Source organism: Convolutriloba macropyga, chromosome 2 (genome assembly GCF_964194025.1).
Source record: "Convolutriloba macropyga chromosome 2, txConMacr16.3, whole genome shotgun sequence".
In the NCBI taxonomy this organism is placed as follows: domain Eukaryota; kingdom Metazoa; phylum Xenacoelomorpha; order Acoela; family Convolutidae; genus Convolutriloba; species Convolutriloba macropyga.
Window position 1 is genome coordinate 54,839,364 of NC_134469.1, and position 25,927 is coordinate 54,865,290.

At 34.2% G+C, this 25,927-nt stretch overlaps 1 protein-coding gene across 3 annotated transcripts in view; it reads left to right on the plus strand.

The window, feature by feature from the left end:
• LOC142334506 (WD repeat-containing protein 13-like) overlaps window positions 1–23,216 on the plus strand; it is a 224,384-nt gene extending 201,168 nt beyond the window's left edge. For 2 of the 3 annotated variants that reach the window (XM_075382597.1, XM_075382598.1), the window contains 3 exons: window positions 9,865–10,084; window positions 10,359–10,663; window positions 22,355–23,216. In XM_075382597.1, coding sequence (XP_075238712.1) covers window positions 9,865–10,084; window positions 10,359–10,663; window positions 22,355–22,987 — 1,158 coding nt within the window. In that variant the 3' untranslated portion in view covers window positions 22,988–23,216. Of the gene's footprint in view, window positions 1–9,229; window positions 9,326–9,864; window positions 10,085–10,358; window positions 10,664–22,354 lie in introns of all 3 variants that reach the window. The other variant, XM_075382596.1, reaches the window with a different exon arrangement.
• The last annotated feature ends 2,711 nt before the right edge of the window (window positions 23,217–25,927 follow it).

Genomic DNA, 25,927 nt, shown 5'->3' on the forward strand with positions numbered 1-25,927 from the left:
CAACTTATCCATTTTTGTTCTGATTTTTGTATTTTTTTTTTTAGTATTTTAGATTTCGTATCATTTTCTTAACTTAGCATCATTTTTGAGAGTTCGTTAAATTTTTAATTGCTCTTGAACGAAGCTCATAGCAATTATTGTAAACGTGTGTGTCTTTTTTTATGCAAACTTTTCGCTTGACGGTTTTGACTTTTCGAGTGACTTGACTTTTTGCGTTTCGCGTGATCTAAAATTTTCTTTCAATCACAATTTCAAGCAGCCGGACTCAATTGGCGGCAATTTAGTACTAACAGTCTACTGAAAAGTTCGCCGAAACTGGTGCCATTTTTCACTTTAAATTTTACTGTTGGTATATGTTAACCTCTAATGTGGTTATTTGAACCCCTTTATTGAATTTAGTCCAATTTAAGCCCCCCCCGACTGAAGCAGGCTGCAATTGATTAGAGCTCCCACTAGTCGTTCGAGAGTAATCTTCTGATGTTTAGTCGGTTTTGTTCTGTTTAACCAAACAATAATTTTTCTGTTGGTTAAACGTTTTCACTGAGTCAGAGATTAGACAATTTGTTTCAGAGGAAATTTGTGAGTTTTAGTCGTTTTAAGATTGTCTTTTTCGGATAGTCATTTTGAGATAGTTGTTTTACAAGAAAGAATTTATGACGTTCAAAACGGACGCAAGTGAAGATTTAATTTTCCCGCGGTTAATATTTTTTAAGTTAATGGCCTCAACACTGTGGTTCCGTAAAATTGTTTGAAATTTTTTAGTCCCGATTGTATTTAATGTTTTTTGTAGTCTTATGATTTAGTCTCACTAATAACAGGCGCAATTAGCTTTCGAAGAAGTTGTAAAATGAACTGTCTACTCTTTTAATCAAGAGCTTATGTTAGCCATGAGTTTTGAAAACATTTAAAAAAGACAATGGGTTTCAGAGCTTTTCTTATCTTATTTCTGTTAATTTATAGCTCAGTATCTCTATAGACAAGTCGCCTCTCTTATCTATTGAACTGAAATTTGCTCATGAAACCGGTTTTGTTTTCCTCAAATGGTCTTTTCTTGGTACAATGAGTTTTCATAAAGTATTAGTGATTTTTGCGTATTCGATTATTTTTTTAGGTTTTTGTTTTCTTTTCAAGGTATCGCAATAATGGGTGGTCGTGTGCGCCATTTGATTTAAACACAATCAACAATTGTTAATGTTCTTCATGAACAGCTTAATGTTTAATTGCCTTTGATACCGTTTTTGTGCAAATTTTGAGTTTTTTCTTCCTGTTTCTGTCGTTCTTTTTGTAGTTGGACTACATATCCTGGATAATTTTAAAGTTCTCAATCACTCTCTATGGACGATTAATTGAATCTCCCAATGATTTTAGTTGTTGCATATTGATTCTTATCAGTTTGACATTAAATCTTTTCAAAAAAAGCAAAGTTTTATTTAACTTCTCTTTTGCTAATTTCTTGTCGACTTGCTACCAAGTCGCATTGAGGAAAAGTGCCATATTTTTTTGTAATGAAGTACAGGTTAATCTTTTTTGTAGATGTTATATCTGATGCCATTTTGATTTGGATACAAATGGGTTAAAAAAAATGGACGAGTTTTTGTCGTATTTAATATTTTCAATTATTTGATTTTATCGCCGTCTTTTCTTGTAGTCATATTAATGACAGGTCTGATCGGCCCTCTAAGGTAGATTGTTCTATTCCTTTGGTATTTTGTTGAACGATTTGATCTTCCTCATTTGGTAGACAATTAAGTGAGAAATGTAGATGAGCGGGGTCGGCACTTTATGTGCGAACGCACATTACCGAGCCCCCTTGTTTCCTTTTCATTTATCGTTTCTGCATTTAAAGATTTTTTAAACTGTTATTCAATTAAGAAAAATATGAACTATTATTCCAACAAAACAACCAAAACTTCAGCGAAAAGATGCTTTTTCAGTGCAATTTTGTTAAGTTCAATTTGATAATAATTGACATTATGAAAGCGAACATTCTATGTTTTTGAGTGTATGTTTCCACAAGGGAAAAGCCATTAACTTTTTAATTGCTCTCGAGCGAAGTTTGAAGCAATTATTAATAGCCGCCCTCATCTGATAGGCTATTTTTGCGCTCCTATTTTTCATCTCGAAGAGGTGTGTTGGTGGAGCGTCTTTATCGATAATATTAGAGTGTATTTAAAACAGTATAAATACTGTACTAAATGTTAAAATTTTCAAATGGTTTCTAGATTTTGTTCTTGAATTCCTTTTCTCGGTTTTTCTCCTTGGAGATGTATTCTTGATTGTATTTCCCGTCATTTATTGAACACAATGAAATCATACCTCACAATCTATTAGCTATAATGCTTTCCAAAAAAATGCTTTTCCAACAAAGATAATTTCCATAATTTCTTTTTCCTGATAATCTATTTCCTTCACCTGTTTTAAATTAGAGTGGATAAATGAAGTTATAGTTCTATCAATTAGTGTTTGGCTATCATATAAGTTCAGTTTTACTTCGGCGGTTCCGGAGTCTTCCGGCTTTGTTCTTTTTAAAAATTAGTTTCGCTTTACCTCATTTTGCGGCTTTTTCGAGATTTTCCATCAAATCTTGACTTCTCAAGGCTAGTTTTATTCTTCATTCATACTGCTCAGTGCCTTTAAGCAACAGTAGCTCAGCTAAGCAATATAAAATAAACGGAGTCTTGAAAGCGAAACTAAAAGTTGAAACTGGATAAACCCATGAAGCTCAATTTTAGATGCCCGCTACTTAAACTTTGTTCCTGTAAGTCTTACCACCCTCTCTAATGCTTTTTGCTATTGATATTCGCCCCTGTATCCTCTCACTGGGAAGCAAGAATATGTCTAACATTGAAGTGATATCAAAATGGTTTGCACTTTTTTACATCACTTTTCTGTTATTAATAGCTGCCCTCATCTCAGCCGGCTATTATAGCGCTCCTATTTTTTACAATTCAAAGCATTTGAATTGTATTTGTGCGCTGTGTTTTTTTTAAGATGTGTTCACACAATTTTCAATGACTTTGATCTTTCAAAAAAGGATAAACAGGTAAAGCCCAGCGGGCATTAAGTTTCATTAGAGGCCCAAAGTGGGCTTTAGTAGTCCTTCAAGTGCTTATAGTGGTGCAGCTGCTGGGATGGCCTTAATTTAAGGTGGTCATTTTTAGTTTTTTGGCTCAATGGTTCAATTTTTCATGTTTTTGGTATTTTTTGTTTTTATTAGTCTTAGGTTGAAGTTTTTAAAAGCTGATGAAGGCCTTTTGCGAGACAAAATTGCTTGTTATGACCATTTTATGAGCTATATGTTTTGGTACTACAAACACAAACACGCAAAATGATAATTTTTGCAATTTTTTCAGGTTTTTTGACAATGTTTGTCATTTTTTGAGTTTTTTAAGCCCTAGGTACCAAGAAACCTCCTTAGGGTTTGATAAAGGGTTTGATGATAGATTACTGCATAGTTTCTAATGATAATGGAATGGGTTTCAACTTTTTGTCTTCATAAATTTTAGCATTTTTGACAAAACGTGCAATTTTTTCATATTTTTTGACATTTATTGTCATTATTCAAGTTGTTTCAATCCCAGGGACCAGAAAACCCTCTTAGGGGTTGGATAATAAGTTATGAAAAGTTTTTAGTTGCCATGGAATAGGTTTCAACTTTTGAGTATCACAAATTTTAGCAATTTTGACAAAATTCGCATTTTTTCAGGTTTTTGAAAATGTTCATTTCAGTTTTTCCAGCTTCAGGGAGCAGGCAACCTCCTTTGAGCTTTGTTAAAAGGGCACTGCATAGTTTTTAGTAACAATGGAATTGTTTTTAACGTTTTAATGTATGGAATTTTAGCATTTTTTTGATAAAATCTGCTATTTTTTAAGACTTCCTAAAGTTTTTGTCAGTTTTTGATATTTGTCCATTCTCAAGTGCGAAAAAGCATGTTCCACATTCTGATAAAAAATTACTTTATGATTTTAGTTTCATTGGATTTGATTTCAACAATTTAACCTCTCGACTTTTAGAAGTTTTTTGATAAAATTTGCAATTTTTTTTACCTTTTTCAAGTTTTTTCAAAGCATTTGTATTTTATATTTTTTTCTTGCCTCAGTAGCCAGGTAACCTCATCCAGGGTTTGATAATATGTTATTAAATTGTTTCTAGGAGGCAATTGAATGGCTTTCAACATTTTATATTGTTTGAAGTTTTAAATTTTTTCTTAAAATAGCCTATCGATCTGTGAGCCAATGAGATTTTTAAAGCCAGATTTTCAAAGTCAGAAATAGAAACGGGATAAACCCATAAAGCCCATTTTTAGATAACCGGTTCTTGAACTTTGTTCTCATAAGTTTTAGTAACTATCTATAATGCTTATTGGTATTGATACTAGACCCTGTAGCCTCTCACTGAGAGAATGGAGTATGTTCAATTACGAAATGACATCAAAATAAATCACACTTAAAAATATTTTTATACAAAAATCTACTTTTGTTGTTATTTTCTTTTCTTTCAATCCCAATAGAGTTATGGGAATCAACGGCGGCTATTTTCCGGCAACCTGCCGGGTATGTTTTCAATCCTAACCAGGGTTATCGAAGTCAATGGTGGCTGTTTTTTGTCAATATGCAAGGTATTTCTCGTAAACTTGTTGATCTTTTTAGGTAAAATATTTGCTTGATCGTTTTGACTTTTCTGGTAAATTTGACGCTTTAGAATTTTTGGTTTTGCGTTATCTAAATTTCTCCCTCACATGTTTCAGCAGTTTAACAACAGCGACGGCATTTCACTATTTGCGGTTATATCAGTATCTACTATCTTCTTGTTAGTAAAATATTATTTTTTATTGTTTATTAGTTGCTCTTGAAGGAAGTTTTTCGCTTGGTCATTTTGCGCTTTTCTTCTAGAACATTCTTTGACTTCTCAAGTGACTTTTTTACGCTTTCATTCTTCATTTTGAGTGATCTCTATTGCTCTCACTCCGAAGTAAAGCTTGTTGCTATTAGCTCATTTGAAGCTTAGTAAAATTTTTACCCCCCCCTCTCCCGACAAAAGCAGGCTGCAATAGATTCCAGCTTCCATTGGTCGTTCGGGATCAATTCTTCCGACGTTAGTTGGTTGTGTTTTAAGACTTAAATTAGCTGTGGCACTTACAAAAATGTCGGTCGTTTCAACATCGCTCTCAGTATGTGGGCATTTTTCCAAAAGGTGGCCACTGTTTAGTATTGATATTGTCAAAACCAATTGGTTACGAATTTAGATGAATGCTCCAGAATTTTTTGAGTTCTGGTAGGTTTATTTCGCCTATTATAGGCTCCTCCATGTTATGCTTAGTCTGAAGGATAACTGATTTTGTGTATGTCGGATGGGAAAGTAAAGAGATTTAAAATTCTGTACCGAGGAACACGTTTCGTGCATTTTGGAATTTAAAGTTTTAAAAATTATGGGCTTTTCTTGTTGTTCCGACCCCACTTGGGGGGGGGGGGGGGAGGAACTATATACTCAAATGGGTTTTTTCTTTGTTCAGTCAATTTTGGCCGATCGATATATTCATCGTAGAGAAATGTAAGTGGTATCATTAAAAAGCTCGTCCAGCGTAGAATTCGAAACAAAAACGATTTTTTCTAAATTAGTTATTTTGAGGAGTTATCGAGGATTGAAGTTTTGTGTGAAAACGGGATAATTAGCATGATTTTGCTCACATTTAGTGAAATTTTTCTTCAAATTAAAATCTTAATAAAAATATTAATTCAAAATTTAATTGCATGCCACAAAATCAATCAGATTTTGAGTTCCTAATAGACGAAAGGCGATAAAAAGTCTAGTTATGGTCTCATAGGGAAGTTAACTATCAAAAAAATTCTAATTATATTTGCGAGCTCTTTAAGAAATTTTTCATATCTTTTTTGTTTTCTTAAGTCACCTATAGACTAGTCACTTCTCATACCGAGGTTCCGTTAATGAGAAACCTGATTTACAGTCTAATGAAGCCCAATGAACAAAAAATAGTTTTCAAGGAATCGCTCGTGTTTTTTTTTTTTGGGGGCTTCGACTCATAGTTTTCGTAATTTTAAATGAAATTTTGGATTTCTTTTTGAGGTTTCTCTAATTTTTTGGAGTCCTATGCCATAGACTCTTTGACTATAAGTGCAATAAGTTTAGTAATGAGCAATAATTGAACATATCTAGAGCTTTGAGTGGGCAGCTATCGGCTGTCAAGACTTTAAAAATGATTTTTAGAGAATTTTTTTAACATTAACCGATCCTAATTTTCTTTTCGTGAACAGTAAGTCAGTCTCAGTAATGAAAGGACCCCCATCCTTTCTACTGCAACCAAAATTATTCTGGTTAGTGGTTCTATCTTCTAACTATTTTTTATATGACTTCAATGCCACAAGACATCAAAATTAAAAAAAAATTGGATATTTTCTCAATATTGTTTCTTCTTGAAATCTTTTCACATTATCCTGATACTGATATCTCCCATACTATTAGAGTAGACGTCAAATGGATCAGGTTTAAAGTTTTCACAGGAAAGCTTGTGGTTTAAATTTCTTCGAGACTTTCTTCTCGCACTTCTATTGAAATTTTGGTTTTGCCCGTATTCGTTGTTGCTTCCATAGCCATAAGACGTATTGTGATGTATTATTGATCACCTATATCTTTGTCCTCCAATCAAAGCAAAACTGAGCGTATTTATTGACTTTTGTTCAAAGCTATTGAATTTAATAGCTGTTAAGACTTTATAAATGATTTTTCGGGGAATTTTTTTAAACATTAACCGATCCTAAACTTATTTTCTTGAACTGTAAGTCAGTCTCAGTAATGACCAGACCCCATTACTTTCTACGTGATCAAAATTGATCTATTTAGCGGTTTTATCTGCTAACTATTGGTGTTATGACTTCGATGCACAAGTTTTCCCTATTTTTTTTTAATTTTTGGATATTTTTCTCATAATTTTGGTTCCTTTTACCACATTATCCTATTATTGATTTTTGCATTGAATAAGAGAAGACGTTAAGTGGATCATTCATATAGTTTTAAGAGAAAAGCTTATGCTTTAAATGGTTTCGACACTTTCTTGCACTTTTCTACTTATTATTTTCATTTTGCCTGTTTCTGTTGATTTTCATAGTCAATGTTTTATTGTAATGTTTTTTTGATGACTTATGAATGAAAACATCCTTTTTGTCTCCTTGAGGCTTAACATAGCGTATTTTTTAGCTTTCGTTGAAAGCCATTGAATTTAATTGCGTTCATAATACGGGTTTTCTCAAAAATTTCGTGGCTTTAACGTATTTGTTCATGTTTGTTGATTCATTGGAGTCAAATTGTTAAAAAGAGTATCCCATTGCTGTTAAAAAATTAAATGAAAGTAGAAAAGTTTCTAATGAAAAATTTATTCCTTAATAGCCTTGAAAATTTTTGCTCATTTTTTTTGAATTTGCTCTTTTTGCCTGTGTTTTTTATTCTTTAGGTAGTCGTAAACTGTTGACCAGTCTCATAAGCTTTTGATTAAGGATCGATTGAATTATGATACCTGAAGCAGTTACTTTGTAGAGAATAGTTTTGAAGTTTATGATATTATACATTTTCAAGATTTCGTCAACTTGTAACTTTTTTTCAACATTGAGAGGTCCCATACAATTACTTGTTTTTTAAAAATTAACATGGTTACTGATCTTATGACGTAATTGATGTTTTGTTTGTTGGACAATATGCGTTTTCAAAAAAAGTTATTGAGTGCTGTATTTGTGTTTCTTCTCTTCCATTAGCACAATCGCGTAATAACAGATCCAAATGATTTTTTAAATATGGCCCAATTGAACTTATTTATTCATTCAGTATAATTTTAGCTGAGTTGGTATAATTAGAAATTGGAATAGAAGTACATAATTTTCAGACATTAGCGAATTGTTTTAATGGCACCAATAATTTGTTTTCGCAATGTTTGTTGCTGTTCGTATTTTTTTGAGTTTTTCTGCTTCTTTAGTCCATTCCGATGGCTTAGTCTAACCAAAGTCAGGTACTACTGGTTTCATTATGACTTTTTAGTAAGTTTAACAAGAATCATTTCGTTGAAAGCTAATGATTTTTAAGACTTTTGAAATTATTGGGTTTGAAAAATGTTAATTGATTTTTGAATATCGCCTCTTTATTTCTTCTGTTTGTCGACTTGTTACCTGGTCTTATTAAGGAAAAATACTATCTGCAGCGTAGTTAGGAAAATCTAATTTTGTGTAGCTAGGGTTTTGTCTGATTGTAATTTGACGTTGATACTAGGTGCTTTTAATTTTAAGTTTGATTTTTAGTTTGTCATGCAATTTTCGTTTTTGCTTTTTTGTTGTTGTTGTTGTTGTTTTTTCTCGTAGTCTTTTTAATAATGGCAGATTTCCTTTTAATGAGGCATGGAATTACTTAATTCAATTATTAGTTTGGTTGTGTAACGATTTTTTAAACTCAAACATTTATTTTTGTTTATCTCTTTGCCAAAAATTTAAGTCAAAAGACAGTTAAGTCAAAAGTGTAGATTAGCGCGGGTCGGAACATCATATGCGAACGCACATTAACGAGCCTCCTTGTTCTATTTCAAATTTGTCGGCTGGTGTGATTTGAATTGTGTGATTATTGTTTTGGTTAGATTGAATTCTTTTTTATTCATATTTTGAAGGCATTTTTCTGATGAGTTGAACTTTGTATCGAATGTTATTTTTTGAACTGTTTGTAGGACATTAGCACCCTCATAATAATCCTTTGAGAAAAACGTAGTTTTAAGACCTTAGATTAGCCGAAGTTGAGACTAATTTGTCCTGGATTAGCGATCGGCCCCGTCCAAAGTTATCAGGCATTTCTGTTGCATAAAGTGCTGCTTAAACGTATTTTTTCCCCTAAATAATCCAATAAAAGAGTTCATTTTGCGATTAACTTTTAGTTGTCTGCTTTAGATATTTATTTGGTTTTACTTAGAAAGCATTATTTTTGAAGACTGCCAGCGGAGGCGTTTTTGATGTCATGGCCTAAAATTTTGCATAGCTTAAGGTCATGTCTCTCGTTACTGAGCTCAATATTCAGGACATATGAATGTGTACATTAAGGGTTGCTAGAAGATCTTTTGATTTCTCAAGTTCTCTTGTTTAAAAGTCGCCTATCATTACTCGATCCTTCATTTCAAAAACTACGGGCCAACATTTTTCTTCAAATTTTTTAACAAATAATTTGATTGACGTTGGTTGCTTTAAGCGAAGCCTTGGATCATCTTCTGCGTCTGCAGCCTTGGCCGCAATGAGACGCGTTTCGGCCACCAGTGGTCGATTAGCGGAAGAGACCATTCAAACAGTCAGTTAAATATAATCATTCTGTGAGACAATACATCATTCCTAGTTGCCTTTCTCTAGACAGTCATCACCCCACCGAAATTTTCACCTCTGTGTTTTTCTTAACGTATACTTAAAATTCTTAACTTCAATTTGGAGCTCCTTATGGCAAAGATTTATCGATAATTGACGACATGTCACCTCTTAACCAGATACCTCATGCAAGAACGCGTGCAAAGTGTTCAAGTGTCAACCTTTTGGTTCACTTTTTCTACATTTTTGTCTGATAACCTGCATGTTTTGAAGCTGCGACAGCATTTGGACTCCTTTTTGCACAGATCTCAATTGCTCCAAATCGATTTGCATTCTTATTTTGGATCATTTTTTGATCGTGCACTTTCTGTGGTCAAGAAACGGAAAATTTCGGAGATTCAAACCAATCTGATGTGGAACCTTTTCGTGTCAACAATTGATAGACTTCTTAGAAATAAAGCCAGCATCGTTTTGGAGCAATTTTTTGGTAATGCTGTTTGACCAATATGTGAAGTTTCGTTGTTTCAGAGTGTCACTTCGCCACTTTCGGGAACTCATTTGAGATATTCGTCGCAAAGTTCCCTCCGCCAGCACGCGGCTTCAACCAATAATGACTATTTGACTCCCAATGGACTAGTGCCCACGTGGGCTGCTGAGGCTACCAGGGCAATGACCGGAAGCACTTCTCTCGCTGAGAATTATGCATTCTGTGGCGTGTATCATATATTCGATGTGCATAAAAATGTCGGTAGGTGGGGCGTTTACTTAGAATTGCATTTTAGATACTGTTAATGTTCTAAATACTCTCTGTGTATTAGAACATTTACTTGGGATAACATACATCAAATGGTCCGTTGAAATATTACCGTTCACAAAACCTACACTAACGATGTTGATTCTTAATTCCACCATCAACGCGAAAAATGTGAGAACTTTAAAGCTTGTAATTAGTTGGGGGGGGGGGGGTTACAGGCATCGCGTTATAACTTCTGGGTTGGCCTCAAACTGTTGGGTTGTTTTAGTGACGTCAGTACAGTTCGCCCACGATGATCTAACTAAGTTGGCGAGTAGTTCACTGGATGGTTCATTGGCAGTGCATTGTGTGTTGCCTGAACCGGAGACTCGTTTCGTCCTCAAACATCCAAAGGGTGTTACGGGATTCTGCTGGAGCTACTCGAATGACCTCATCATGTCTTGCAGTGAGGATGGGTATGCGAGGCTCTTCAACTCTTCCAACGGAGTCTGTGTTCGGGCTATTCACGGAATGCAATCTGGAGTATCGGTGCTGACTGGCATTTTTCATCCTGTGAATAACAACATGATTGTGGTCAGTTCCTGAAACAAAACTGTTGCTGGGCTTTAAATTTTCACCAATTTTATCTTGCTGCATCATTTCTGATAATTTATTATAATAGTCACATAAAATAACTTATGGCATTAAAAGTGCGTGCACTCCCAGTGGAAAATAACAGTAATCTGTTGGACGTCGTCGAAATTTTTCTTCTTGTACAGAGCCAGAATTGGTTTAAAATATCACAAATTAATAATTTATTTTGTCGTTAGCGCTCCAAAGGTCCGAGTGTCTCTCACGTCGGATTGCTTTAAGCGCTTACATTATAATCGCCTAATTTACTGTACTAACTTTGGTTGAAGTTGTCAGTAAAATGGGAGATATTGTCAGCTGAAAATCAAAATCAATGAATGAAGCCTCATAGTGTGTTGCATCGTGGTACAGCATTCATTTTTTCAATGAAGGTTTATTAAGATGCAATAATAGGAGGCCTTCTCTGTTCCACGGAAGATGTTTGTTTCGTTAGATTTTGGAGGGCACAGTTGCAACTATTTATATCAGACAAATTTTCTACAGCACTCCAAAGGTCCAATTGTGTACACACTTCTGGATTGCTTTAAGTGCTGATATAAAATTAGACACCTTTTAAATCAGTGTTGTCCGCAAAACCTTTGAGTCAAAGAAAGGTGACATTTTCATCGCATCTTTTTGACTAACATTTAGCAAGTGCTAATGAGTACTTTATGCTGCGGTGAGTACTTCATAATGCGGAGTACTTCATACTGATGAGTACTTTGGCTGTCTATAGTCTTATGAAACCGTTTTGTAAAAACTATTTCCAGCTAATAAAAAAGTTGAAATGACATTAAACCAATTTAAAAAATGGAAGCAATCGAAGACGCTGAAAAAGAACCTACTTAGAATGCGCTTTCCACTCGTTAATATCGGGATCGGAACAGCCTAATCAAAACAGGAAATAGTTCAAAAATTGTAAATTTTACATAGTAGTTAGTCAATTCGTCATCACTTGTCATTGACTTAGATCGAGTGTCGCAAGAGTTTGCTGGTGACCCACAATTTATACGTTTTAAATGCTAATGACGGTCGAAGTAGATGAATTTCACTTGTAGGGGGGATGGTTCAACAATCGTAGTAGAAGAAGTATGATCATGATGCTCTGTTGGCTTTCTTCAGTTAAACAGGTTATGGAACCTATAACAATATAATCAATAAAGACTATTGGTAATATGCGTTCTCACTTAATGTTTTGGACCCTCTCAACCGTGAACTTTCCCGAATTCTAGCAAATAGTACACAAAAGGAATTTTCAAAAAAAAATGTAGATTATTATCTCTCAAACGTAGCTTGCAACAATTATATTACTCCTGCGGTCTTTTTATGCCATTTTTCGCTTCACTGATTTTTTGTCGGACGCTTTTGAATTAAACAGCTAACGCCCGGTTGGCATTAAGATCTCTTAGAACCTAACGGCTTACTAGTATCTATCTATGCAATTCACCGAAACTGCTTTGAGGAGACATAAATTCATGGTATGAAGGGCGGCACTTAGAGTTTGAACTGAGCTGCTTGAGGGGAAAGTCAAATAGCATAGTAGCTAGACTGCTGAGTTTGCAGAAGTGATGAAGTGGACAGCAAGCATTTTGAGATGAATAGACTTTCAATAGCGCAATATTAGAAAAACAGAGCAAACAACGCGACATTATCCGTGCATTATAAATAAGTCCACAAATTTCTTTTTGGTAAAAGATGTGTTAGTATAAGGTGTCGTTTTGATTATATCCTTATTTTAGGGAAGAACTAGGTAATCGTAACAATCATTTATGTGTTTCTTTTTTGTACAATTTCTGGCAGAGTCAAGTCATCAAAAGTATTAATTCCAAACATGTGTTGAAGCATAAACGGTATACTTTTGGTATACATATTCCATAGACAGTTTTAAGATGTGTTTTGCAAGTATTTCCGTAGTGGTATTGTTTAAGAAAAAATTTTCAGGTCATTTCTAGTACTCGTTTTTGTTTAGCGAACCCAAGTTCTCTGAACTGTCGTTCAGGGACTTGTATTGCTATTTTTTTTCTAGTATGGTGTGTTTACTCGCTGTCAAACGAAGTTTATAGCAGTTATGTTAGTCCTGTGGTTTTATAGCTGCGAAGCTGTAGGCTAAGCAGATTTATATTGCGGTCTTCTTGAATTTGAATTGTATTGGGGGCGCTGTCTTTTTTAAGATCTGTTCACACATTTTCATGATTTTTGAAGTCAAATGGGAGCGAAAAAGCGAATGGTTTCTGCGTCGTGGGACTTTTTAACTCTTATTTTAAAGTACAGTGAGAAAACGGTGTTTGAGTAAAAATTCGCTTTCTCGCTAGTGGTTTTTTTGTTCACGTGCGACAAATTCACTTTGATTTTTACTGTTTTTTTAAAAAATTTTTTGGATCGATTTTTTTTAGAAATGGTTTTCCCCAATTCATTGATTGGGAAAAATCCATTCATAGTTCATTCTAGCCCTAGTTATTTGTTTGAACCAAATTTCCTTTTCTCGATAGTGATTTTTGTTCACATGCGGCATTTTGACATTGGTTTTCTGTTTTGCCTGATTTTTTTTAGAAATGGTTTTCCCATTTCACTGAGTCCGTTCTAGGTCTAGTTGTTTGTTTAGTCAATGAAAATTCTTTGAATTGGTTTTGTCCTGCTGTGTTTTTTTTCGTCGTCTGACGCTCTTTTTCGTTTTTAATTTGTTCACACAGCAAAGCTGAAAAGGTCAAGTTTTCTGAATGACTTCTTCCTCTCAATAACGGCATTTGCGTGCGTGACGTCATTTCTCACTCTGTTCAGCCAAAGTTTTCAGCTCATTTGCGTGATGAGATTTTGATCATAATTGTTTACCTCACTCAATAAAATGACTTTTGCACTTCAAAAATTAAGTTGAATTTGAATTAGATTAAAGTCAAAGGAACTCATATGTGTAATAAAGTTTTCTAATCAAAAGGTTTTTGCGCAATGAATTTTAACAAGTTTTTTTAACTCATCGCTGAATGTTTTATACATAAGTTTGTGAGCGGCGTCGATAATTTTTTCAACTTACATCTGTTTCTATGTATCTCTATTGTATGGCTTGCAAGTCTTTTCTTTCGCAGCTATTCCGGCAATCTGCTGGCTATGTTCATGCTATTTTTCGCCTGAGCTGCTTTTGGTCTGACCCATTTGACTTTTTGCCTCATTTTTTCTCACATTTGACTCGTTTTTTCTCACCAGGCTCTAAATGCATGTCACCAAAGTTGTTTTGAGGAGAAAATTTCATGGCGTGAAGGGCGGTTCTTAATCTTAGTTTATCCATCTCAATCAACCCGTCCACCCTCCTTCACCTACGATTTATGACAGATCTAGCTATCAGTGGTTCTAATCTGAAATTAATAGTAAAAATCAGATTCAACGAAAAGAGATAAAATAGTTTTTCATACGAAGTTTCTATTCTCAAATGTTTGGCTTTAAAGCTCCTTTTCCTGTTGCACTCGAGTAGCTTGCTCTCTTAGGCTTGTACGCTGCGCTAACCTCACGCTCCTTCAATTGAGCAGCTAAAGCTAGCCTCACTTAACCATGGCTAGCTACTAACGAAGCCAACCGCTCGCCGGTCGTTAGAGAGCAATTCGCTCGTCGTTAGTCGGTTATGTTCTCTTACACTCATTACTGACACCCATAATTATTTGGTATTCTGGCATAGTTGAATCTAAATAATTTCTTTATTTGTGTTTTCCATGACATTTGAACAATAATTCTTTTCAATTTTTTTTTGAAATTATCGAGATTTGCAGTGCGTTTTGTATTTGTTCTATCTTGTCTTATCAATCAATCTCATTAATGGAAGGTCTCATTGGTGGTCTAATGAGTTTGAGGTCATTTGAATTAATTGTTTGAGTTCATAGCTCATGCTTTCTCTGACTTGAAAAAAATTGTTTTGAAAATATTTTCTGAAAGTTTTTATTGTTCGTATATGTTTAATACCTTGACCTCTTTTCTTAGGGAAGGGTTTTCACTTCCTGAAAGTTTTTGAATAGTAGATGAGGAATTGTCCTGCTATAATTTTTAGTTCTGCTTTTTTTCAATGGCCGCCGTCAGCTTCTCAACGTTTTTAATTAGGCGCTCCTTTTTTTCACTTCATTTTTTGTTTACCTTTCACTTACCTTTTGATCTCGTTTTTCGTTTAACATGAGTCACGATTTTCACGCTTTACTTCTGACTTCTTCACTCAATGTTTCAACTGAATGGAGTTCAAATTCTTTTACGCATTGAATTACTCAATTTAGTGAATAAGTTCAAAGTCGAGAGCAAAATAAAAAAAAACAGGATAAACATATAAAGCATAGTGAATTAGGTTATAAAATTTCATTAAAGCGATTGCTAGCTCGCATTAATATAATGCTTAATGGCGTTAAGTTTGAAATCTGAATTAAGTGTGATTAATAGCCGCCCTCATCTTCTCAGCCGGCTATTATAGCGCTCCTAATTTTTTACAATTCAAAGAATTTGAATTGTATTGGGGCGCTGTCTTTTTTTTTAAGATCTGTTCACACATTTTCATGATTTTTTCAAGTCAAATTGGAGTAGTGATTTTGGTCACGCCGAAACAGGAAGTGGAGCGAAAAAGCGAGTGGTTTTGTGGCGTGAATTTTTTCGCTCTAATTTTAAAGTAGAGTGAGAAAACGTTGTTTGAACAAAAATTCGGTTTCTCGGTAGTGGTTTTTTGTTCACATGCGGCAATTTCACTCTGATTTTTACTGTTTTTTCGATTTTTTGGATCGGATTTTTTTCTAAATGGCTTTCCCAATCCATTCACAGCTCATTCTAGGCCTAGCTTTTTGTTTGAATTAATTTTTCATTTCTCACTAGTGGTTTTTTTGTTCACATGCGGCATTTTGACTTTGATTTTCTGTTTATTTCTTATTTTTTTGTTCTGATTTTTTTTAAAATGGTTTTCTCAATTAACTCATAGTCCATTTTAGGTCTAGTTTTTCTGTTCAATCAATGAAAATTCTTTGAATTGTACGTCAGGACTTGTCCTGCTATGTTTTTTACTTCGTCGAACTTTTTTTCGCTTTATCATTTTGCCGCTTTTTCAGCATTTTGCGTGAAATCTTTTTGACTTCTCTAGGCTAGTTTCTCTCTTCTCTCACTCTGCTAAAAGTTAATTTGAACATCAGTTGCTCGGGAAAGCAATTCAAAATGAACAGAGTCAGAATAAAAAGTTGAAGTCAGAAATAGAAACGGGATAAACCCATAAAGCCCAATTTTAGATGCCCGATATTTAAACGTCGTTCCTATAAGTCTTAATTAACATCTTTTATGCTTATTGGTATTGATAGTAGCCCCTGTAGCCTCTCTCTAAGAAACAGAAGTATGTTCAACTACGAAATGCCATCAAAATGAATCGGACTTAAAAAATGTTTTTGTACAAATTTTTTTTGATATCTTCTATTGTTTCAATCCCAATCATGCTTATTGGAATCAACGGCGGCTATTTTCCGGCAATCTGCCGGGTATGTTTATAGACTCTAACCGCATATGCAGAATTCGCACAGCAAATAAAAAGAAATATGGCATTTACGAAATTTCTGTCGATTTCTGTCTTCGTTTTTTTTTCTGTGTCAAGCCCAATGTTGAGTTAAGCGGGTCAGCGAAGACTTTTTCCGGCTATGTTTCCACATGTTATGACTTTGGCGTTTAATTTCCTTCTTACCTCACTCAGCAATCAGTGCATTCAGAAATTTTGCATGGGGTAAATTAAATGTTTGGATAAAGCCCGGGCTCCAAGTCTTAATGTTTAACGACTTGACTTAGTGCAATTTTTTTATCATTAGAGTATCCTGCTGAATGGTAATCGTGTTAAGCTTATTGGTTTTCAACTTGGAGGCTGAATTCAACATAGTAATCTAATCTTTTCCCAAATATCTAAATTCGAACGTCGGTCAGTGGCCGCCATTTTCAAGCAATTTTCCGGCATGTTTGGTCATTGATCTTACTTTGTTAATGCAAAAAAAGTAATTGATAAAAGTGACGATGATGACGACGAGTGACTTTTGCGCCCTTGACTTTTTGCATTTTGAGCGATGTAAAGTTCTCTCTCATTAAAAATTTAAGGCAGCTGAACTCAGGCGGTAGTTCATTAATAAAAGTCAAATGAAAAGCGCCCAAATTTGTGTCATTTTTTTACTTTAAAAATTTTATTAGAGGTTATAGTGGTATATAATAACCTCCTATGATATCTCTGAAGCACTCTTTTTGAATATAGTTACTTACTCTCCGACTGAAGCAGGCTGCAATAGATTTGCGCAATTTCTCCGACGTTAGTCGGTTATGTTTTAAATCGGTCTATTTCAGACGATGTGTTTTGAAGGAAGTCGAATGCCGAGCGTGAAAAGCAGTATTCGGGTCAATCTCCAAAAAAAGTCAAACCCGCGAGAGAATTTAGAGTGGTTATCTACTCATGCATCTTTCTGAGAGAGTTTGAGAAAAGTAGCTGTCAAAAAATTGCTCCAAGCCAGCGATCATTTTTGTACTCTTCAGTTGATAGTCAATTATTTTTGAAAACTGTTTGTATGGAACCTTTTTTCCAAAGTTTCAACTTGCGGAGAAAATGTTTTTAGATCTTTTATCAGTTTTATCACATTCTTTCGGCTATTTTTTGCTGGTGTTTGCAAGTTTGTTCAGCACTTAAATTGTGACTACTTTTTGCGCATCGACTTCTGGTTTTGAATATTGGACGTAAATAGTAGCTGAGGTAATAGTGCATTTCATTTAGCAACCACTAATATTTACCCATGTAAAAAATTTGAGAATTTTTCCCCATAACAGCGCCTTCTCCCTGTTCAAACAAAACCCCTCCTACAACCTCACCCAACCAGAACCTGCATATCCCCCTACCTAAGCCTGTCATAGCCGAAGAACCACAGCAGACCCCCCTATTACCTCTATTAACCATCAGTCCCCATTCAACTTCACCTCATAGTTTTGAAGGAATTAATATTGTTTTTTTTGTCAATATTTTTTTTGAAGATTAGATTATTAATAGCCGCGAAGCGATAGCGGCTATTATTGGGGACATCGTGTTTTTTACAATTCAAAGAATTTGAATTGTATTGGTGCGCTGTGTTTTTTTTAAGATGTGTTCACACATTTTTCAATGACTTTGATCTTTAAAAACGGGATAAACCGGTAAAGCCCAGCGGGCATTAAGTTTCATTAGATGCCCAATGTGGGCTTTAGTTGTCCTTCAAGTGCTAATAGTGGTGCAGCTGCTGGGATGGCCTTAATTTAAGGTTAAAAGGTCATTTTAGGAGTTTTTGGGCTCAAAATGGTGCAATTTTTCATGTTTTTTGTGATCTTTTTGAGTTTTTTGTTTGATTATTATTAGTTTGAAGTTTTTAAAAATTCATGAAGGCCTTTTGCAAGACACAATTGCTTGTTATGACCTTTTTATGAGCTATATGTTTTGGTTCTACAAACACAAACACGCAAAATGATACTAATTTTTGCAATTTTTTCAGGTTTTTTGACAATGTTTGTCATTTTTTGAGTTTTTTAAGCCCTAGGTATCAAGAAACCTCCTTAGGGTTTGATAAAGGGTTTGATGATAGATTACTGCATATCTTCTAATGGTAATGGAATGGTTTTCAACTTTTCGTCTTCATGAATTTTAGCATTTTTGACAAAACGTGTAATTTTCATGTTTTTTGACATTTATTGTCATTATTCAAGTTGTTTCAGTCCCAGGGACCAGAAAACCCTCTTAGGGGTTGGATAATAAGTTATGAAAAGTTTTTAGTTGCCATGGAATAGGTTTCAACTTTTGAATATCACAAGTTTTAGCAATTTTGACAAAATTCGCATTTTTTCAGGTTTTTGAAAATGTTCATTTCAGTTTTTCCAGCTACAGGGACCAGGCAACCTCCTTCGAGCTTTGTTAAAAGGGCACTGCACTGTTTTTAGTAACAATGGAACTGTTTTTAACGTTTTAATGTCTGGAATTTTAGCATTTTTTTGATAAAATCTGCTATTTTTTAAGACTTCCTAAAATTTTTGTCAGTTTTTGATATTTGTCCATTTTCAAGTGCGAAAAGGCATGTTCCACATTCTGATAAAAAATTACTTCATGATTTTAGTTTCATTGGATTTGTTTTCAACAATTTAACCTTTTTCTCAGATTTTTTGTATATTTTTTTAAATTTTTTTTCAGTTCTTTTCAGTTTTTTCTGCGCTAGGTGTCAAGAAATCTCCTCAAGGTTCTGATAATAGATTACTGCTTATTTTCTAGTGGTAATGGAATGGTTTTCAACTTTTTGCTCTCACGAATTTTAGAATTTTTTGACAAAACTTGCGTTTTTTCATATTTTTTTGTCATTTAATCTCATAATTCAAGTTGTTTGAATCCCAGGGAGCCGAAAACGTCATTAGAGGTCAAATAATAAGCTACTGAAAAGTTTTAAGTGGCCATGGAATACGTTTCAACTTTTTAATATCACAAATTTTTGCAATTTTTTTGACAAAACTTGCATTTTCATGTTTTTTTGAACATTTTCGTCATTTTTTGAGTTTTTCCAGCTTCAGTGACCAATCAATCTCCTGTAAGCTTTGATAATAGGGCACTGCTTTTTTCTAGTAACGATGGATTGGTTTTTAACATTTTAGTATCTCGAAATTTAGCATTTTTTGATAAAATCTGCAATTTCTTTAAGGTTTCCTAAATTTTTTCTCAATTGTTGATATTTGTCCATTCTCAAGTGCGAGAAAATCTATTCCACGTTTGATAAAAAGTTACTGGGTGGTTTCTTTTTTCAATGAATATGTTTTCAACAATTTAACTTTTTGGCTTTTAGAAGTTTTTTGATAAATTTTGCAATTTTTTTCAAGTTGTTTTGAAACATTTGTATTTTATGAAGTTTTTCTTGCCTCAATGCCAGGTTAACCCATACAGGGTTTGACAGTATGTTTTGAAATAGTTGCTATGGGGCAATCGAATGGATTGCAACAAATTAATAGGATGAATTTTTTTTTAAAAAATTGAAATTTTTTCTAAAAAAATACTGCCTATCGAACTTTGAGCCAATGATCTATTTAAGGCTTGGAATCGGGTGACTGGATAGCCTCTAGAGACACAGAATTGATGTTTTGCAATTGATTTCCTTTCTTAATTTTTTGGTCATTTTCGAGTTAATCGATCTTCAAGGACCAATGAATTTTTTTCAGGTCTTGCAGATATAATACTGGACCAATTTAAGAAACAGAAATTGGTTTAAAACATATTTTTGGAGTAGTTATTTTTAAAGTGAAAAAATTTGCCTTGGGTATAAAGCTTCAAGAGTGTTAGCAATGAGTATATTTTTGTTTAGTTTGTTTGATTGTTTCAGAGTCGCAATTTTTCAATATGATTTTGTTTGTGCATTGGCTGGCATTGTTCTATTGATCTGCTGGTCAGGTAGAGTCCTTCTGAGTTTTTCATTCAATTCTTTGAATTGTTTTTCAGGACTTGTCCTGCTATGTTTTTTTATTTCGTCGTGTCCATCGATGATTCTTACGACCTGACTTCTTGGAATTGACTTCTTGGAATTGACTTCAGTGACTTCTATTGCCCTGCAATTAAAGTTTGTGTGCGTGACGTCATTTCTGCTTTTAGGTCAATTGCGTGACTTACCTCACTCAAAAAAATGACTTCTGAACTACTTATGAAACTTTAAATTTTATGAACATTTTATTATAAATCAACAGTGTGCATCTAAGTAGTTGCAAACCTATATGCCCTAATTGTAGAATACTAGTCTTGAGTTTTTGATTTCGAATATCAGTTTCGAAAAAGCTCTCTTTATAGACCGTATATGTCATAACATTGACAGTCCGAATCTAACCTAAAAAGTCTAGTGGTCTTTTAAAGGACTGCTGGTCGATCTGTCTATCTTATTTCTTTAGATGTTTCAATTCATGGAAGGTCACAAGCGTCTATCGCGGCTATTTTCCGGCAATCTGCCGGCTATGTTCTCGATTTTTCGTTCTTTTTCTCGCAGTACACTGGATGTTTACGTCCATTTTTAACGTTATGTTGTAGTCATTGTTAAACTAATTGTGCCGCACGTTCTATTGAAAAAAAATGTTTTTTAATAGCAACTGCAAACAATTTTCAGGAATGTTTTTGTTTGTTTCCTCCATTTGTTGTTTCAAATTGAATGATGCAATGATGCAAATGGTTTCATTAGATCAGTTGTGTTGGGATGGACGGAATTGAAGCTTTACTTTGATTTGATTGCAAAGTCATCCGGTTTAGTTTCTTCAAAGATCTAATCAAACATTTTATAAGTGTTTTTGAATTCAAATTAGAGGAGTGATTTTGGTCACCCCGAATCAGGTAGTGCAGAAAGAAAAGCAGTATTTTTGCGAAGTGAATTTTTGAAAAATATTTTAAAGCAGACTGAGAAAACGGTGGTTGAACGAAAAGCGCTTTCTCGATTGTCATTTTTATTTAACTTCTAGTTTTCTGTTTTTTTTTTAAGAATTTTGCATCGATTATGTAAATGCTATTCCGCATCATTTTCTTTCTTTTTCAGATCAAATTTTTTGTTTCCTCAACAGCGATTCTTTAATAGTTCATGTCTTACGTGTTATATTTTTTTGTCCAACAAAAATTTCTTTTGCTATACTTTAGTTCACAGCTGCTCAAAGTGCTTTTAAGCAGCAGTTGCTCGTTTAAGTATAAAATCAACCAAGCTAGAATCGAAAATAAAATTTGAAACGGTATAAACCCTTGAAATCCCAATTTTTATGTGTCGACTACTTGAACTTGTTATTATGGGCCTCAGTTACTATCTCTAATGATTATTGGTATTGATACGAACCTCTGTGTCATCTAATTAAGAAAAAGGAGTATGTCCAACTATGAAAGGATCGTTTCGTTTTTGGGAATGAATAGACGTTATTTTCCGCTAATCTGCCGGGTGTGTAACTGCTACATTGTGTGTTAATTGGAAAGACAAATTTTGGAAGCAGCAACGGAAATGGCTATATTAGTCGAGATTTGCAGCGTCGTCAGTTTCTTAGACTAGTAGAGCTCAGGTTTCTGCACTTTAACGAGATCCTTTGAGTTTTAACAGTCTATCTGTCTATAAGATAGTATCTCTTCAAAAGGTATAAAATCATCGTCCCAAGAAAGCAGAGCATCAATACTTCTCTTCATAAATTTCTTTATGGAAACCTAAAACGCTTTTGCTCAATTATTCTACCCTGTCAGGGCATTTCAATTATGCAACTCGTGTCCGTCTCCATAAAAGGTCAATCGGATAAAATTGCGGATATAGTTCCGTCTCTCTTCAAAGTGGGTCAGAAAATTTCCAAAGGGTTTTCGTTTGTGGGCTTTGACTATGAAAACAAATTGAACTGCGTTCTCCATACAGTAACTGCTGACATCCTTTAGTTTTGCGTTTATGCTGATATGTCTTCATACAAACCAGAAGCTTGGCTAAGAGCAGTTTAATAAACATCACAGGGCACATTTCGTCCCTTAGTTTTCAATTTTTCAATCATCATATTCATAAATTGCGTATTTAGTTGGGGCTTTGAATAATTGTGAAAGAACAGGGACTGCATGATGAGGGAATTGCTTGAACAGATTAAGTGCATTGTATACAGTTGTTTTTTTGTTACATACCCTGTAGTTATTAGTTTGTGTTTCAGACTGGAAGTTCGAAAGGACATGTCGAGGTGACAAACTGCTCAACAGGTATCAAACCGAGAGGATCCGCCGCTAAAGTAAGCGCCCCTGTTCTCTGTTTGTGTTTCGACAACGACGGGCAAGTCCTGTGGGCTGGTGACGATCGAGGTTATATAACTTCACTGTTCTATAGTGCTGAGGGCAATCGACTAACGAAGGGCAAAAGGTTTTCAGTATCGGGTTCTAACCCAGTGACGTGTATATCCATGCGACAATGGATCAGTCGAGAAGCGAGAGAACCCTCATTGCTTGTCAACTGTTCCGACAACGCTTTGTTTCTTTTCCGTATAGTCGGGCCCAATAATAGTGCAATACTTCTAAGACGTACTTTCCCAATCGCACATGCATCACCAAACATGCGAATTAGAAGTTGTTTCTGTCCTATTATGTCATTCCGACAGGGTGCTTGTGTAGTTACGGGTTCTGAAGATGGAAGTGTGTATTTTTTCAACGCTGAGAGGACGAATAAAGCCTGCATTAATAAACTGCAAGGTCATTCGGCGCCTGTGATTGATGTTAGTTTTAATTACGATGAAAGTATGCTGGCGTCTTGTGATTCGCAAGGTCAAGTGATTGTCTGGAAAAAGGAACCGTAATTTCAAATTATATAAATTGAAAACATTTTGACTGTAATTTCAATTGTGTGAAAAAAGTTCCTTTTTGATTCTCATTGTTAAGAACGTTCTATTTCCATTTTTACATATCTTTTCTGTGCTGTTTCATATAAGATCAATATCATGCTATGAATAAATTGAGTTTATTTATACTAAAATTATTATTATTTTAATAGTCAAATGCACAATCGTAATTCAAGTGTTGGTTTTATTAATAGCCGCACAGCGATAGCTGGGGCTATTATTGGCCTTCTCTTGGTTTTTTTTACAATTCAAAGAATTTGAATTGTATTGGGGCGCTGTCTTTTTTTACGACTCGAAGAGGAGTATTGGAGAAGTCCTTTTTTTAAATCAATTTTATTGGAGTGATTTTTGAAGCGGGAAATGAAACGCGTGAAAAAATTTGGAGTGATTTTGGTGCTGAACAAAAGTGAAGAGCGGAGCGAAAAGAGAGTGGTTTTTGTTCATACCGCTGTTTTTGAGAGAGCGAAAAATTGATCTGTGAAAAAATTTTCTCTAAGCGAGCGAGATTTTTTTGTTCACGTGCGGCAATTTAAAGCAGTTTTTTCATTTTTTTGGATAAGAGGTTCGGTTATGATTTTGTTTTAATTTTAGGCTGGTTTGGTAGTGGTTTGAAGGTTTCTGGAAATTAATATGAATTTTATGATAATTCGGAGGTTTTTAATGTATTTTGCTGATTTTCGGGCTAATTTTTGCGTTTTTTTGACGATTATTTTGTTTGGCTCAAATTTGTATTGAAGAAACCCCTTCTACTTGAGCAATTTTATGATAACAATTTGTTACAGTTTTGTGGGTAAGAATCGTTTTTTTTTTGTGGAGAAATATGACAAAAAAATGGCGAAAATTGGAACTATTTTTCTTAATTTTTTACAGTTTTTCTCTTTTTTTTCTGTTTTTAGCTAAGTTTCTTTGACTATTATGACTTGCCTATTGTTTTGAGAGCATCTGGATACCCTGTTTGCTGAAGGGAATTTGTCTTTGGATTTATATGATTTTGAAATATTAAAAAAATTAGTAACTTTTTCCAGTTTTTCAGTAAAAGTTGTTTTCAGAGCTTTTTTTTCATAATTTTAGCCTAAAGTATGTTTTCAAAATTCAAATAAGTGGTTTTTGTAAGTACTAGTTGTTTTGATGAAGTTATTTTGGCAGAGATAGTTTTTTCGGGATCTCAATTCATAACAAAATTTAATCAGATTTTTTAACATATTTTAACAGATTTGATTTTATTGTTTTTTAATTTTTTGTTTCATGACTTTGTTTCAAGATAATCATAAATTAGTGAAGGCACGTTTTATTTGATGAGTAGTTGGATGGCGTTTAAATGGATTTTCACTTCGAATCGTTTCAGGAATTCTCCCGGCTATGTTTTTTTTAAGATCTGTTCACACATTTTCATGATTTTTGAAGTCAAATTGGAGTAGTGATTTTGGTCACGCCGAAACAGGAAGTGGAGCGAAAAAGCGAGTGGTTTTGCGGCGTGAAAATTTTTCGATCTAAATTTAAAGTAGAGTGAGAAAACGGTGTTTGAACAAATATTCGCTTTCTCGCTAGTGGTTTTTTGTTCACATGCGGCAATTTCACTTTGATTTTTACTGTTTTTTCAATTTTTTGATCGGATTTTTTTCCTAAAACGTTTTCCCAATCCATTCAATGTTCATTCTAGGCCTAGTTTTTTGTTTGAACCAAATTTTCATTTCTCGCTAGTGGTTTTTTGTTCACATACGGCATTTTGACTTTGATTTTGTATTTTTTTTAAAATATTTTTGATCTGATTTATTAGAAAAGGTTTTTCCAATTCCCTCATAGTCCGTTCTAGTCCTAGTTTTTTTGTTTAGTCAATGAAAATCCTTTCAATTGTACTTCAGGACTTGTCCTGCTATGTTTTTTACTTCGTCAAACAAAAAAATGTTTTGCTTTACCTCATTTTGCCGCTTTTTCAACATTTTGCGTGAAATATTTTTGACTTCTCTATTCTAGTTTCTCTTCTCTCATTCTGCTAAAAGTGATTTTGACTATCAGTTGCTCAGCAAAGCAATGCAAAATGAACAGAGTCAGAAATAGAAACGGGATAAACCCATAAAGCACAATTTTAGATGCCCGCTATTTAAACGTCGTTCCTATAAGTCTTAATTAACATCTTTTATGCTTATTGGTATTGATAGTAGCCCCTGTAGCCTCTCTCTAAGAAACAGAAGTATGTTAAACTACGAATTGCCATCAAAATAAATCGAACTTAAAAAAATGTTTTTGTACAAAAATCCTTTTTTTTCAATATCTTCTGTTATTTCAATCCCAATCATGCATATTGGAATCAACGGCGGCTATTCTCCGGCAATCTGCCGGGTATGTTTGTGAATTGTTGAAGTGTTATGAGAACTCATTGTTTGCAATTTGGGCATTGGGCTTCTTCGTCAATCATGCCCAAGTGCTCGTACTTGTAGTTATTGGATGCGTCGCGATAGCAAGGCAAGTTTTGGTCTCATCTTGGTTTTCAAGAATTAAAAATTGTTATTAATAGCCGAACAGCGATTGCTAGGGCTATTATTGGCCTTCTCTTGATTTTATTTTATTTCATCGTCAAGATATTTGTTACAAACATATGACGTCACAGCCACTATTTGTTCATTCGTTCATGCAATTTCAACTGAATTGCATGTGTGACGTCATTTTTCGCTCTTAGTGGAGCGAGTTTTTTTGTTCATGCGCGTGATTAAGTTTTTGGTCACACTTGACTTACCTCACTCTCAAAAATGACTTCCTCACTTTGAAATTGACTTTTATTTACTTTAATTCAAAGAGATAAGGTCAAATTGGTGTGTGTCACTCTAAATGAAGGTTATTTGAGATCAGCTAATAGAGGCAGCAATAACTTATACAGAATTTTAACCAAAATATAACAGA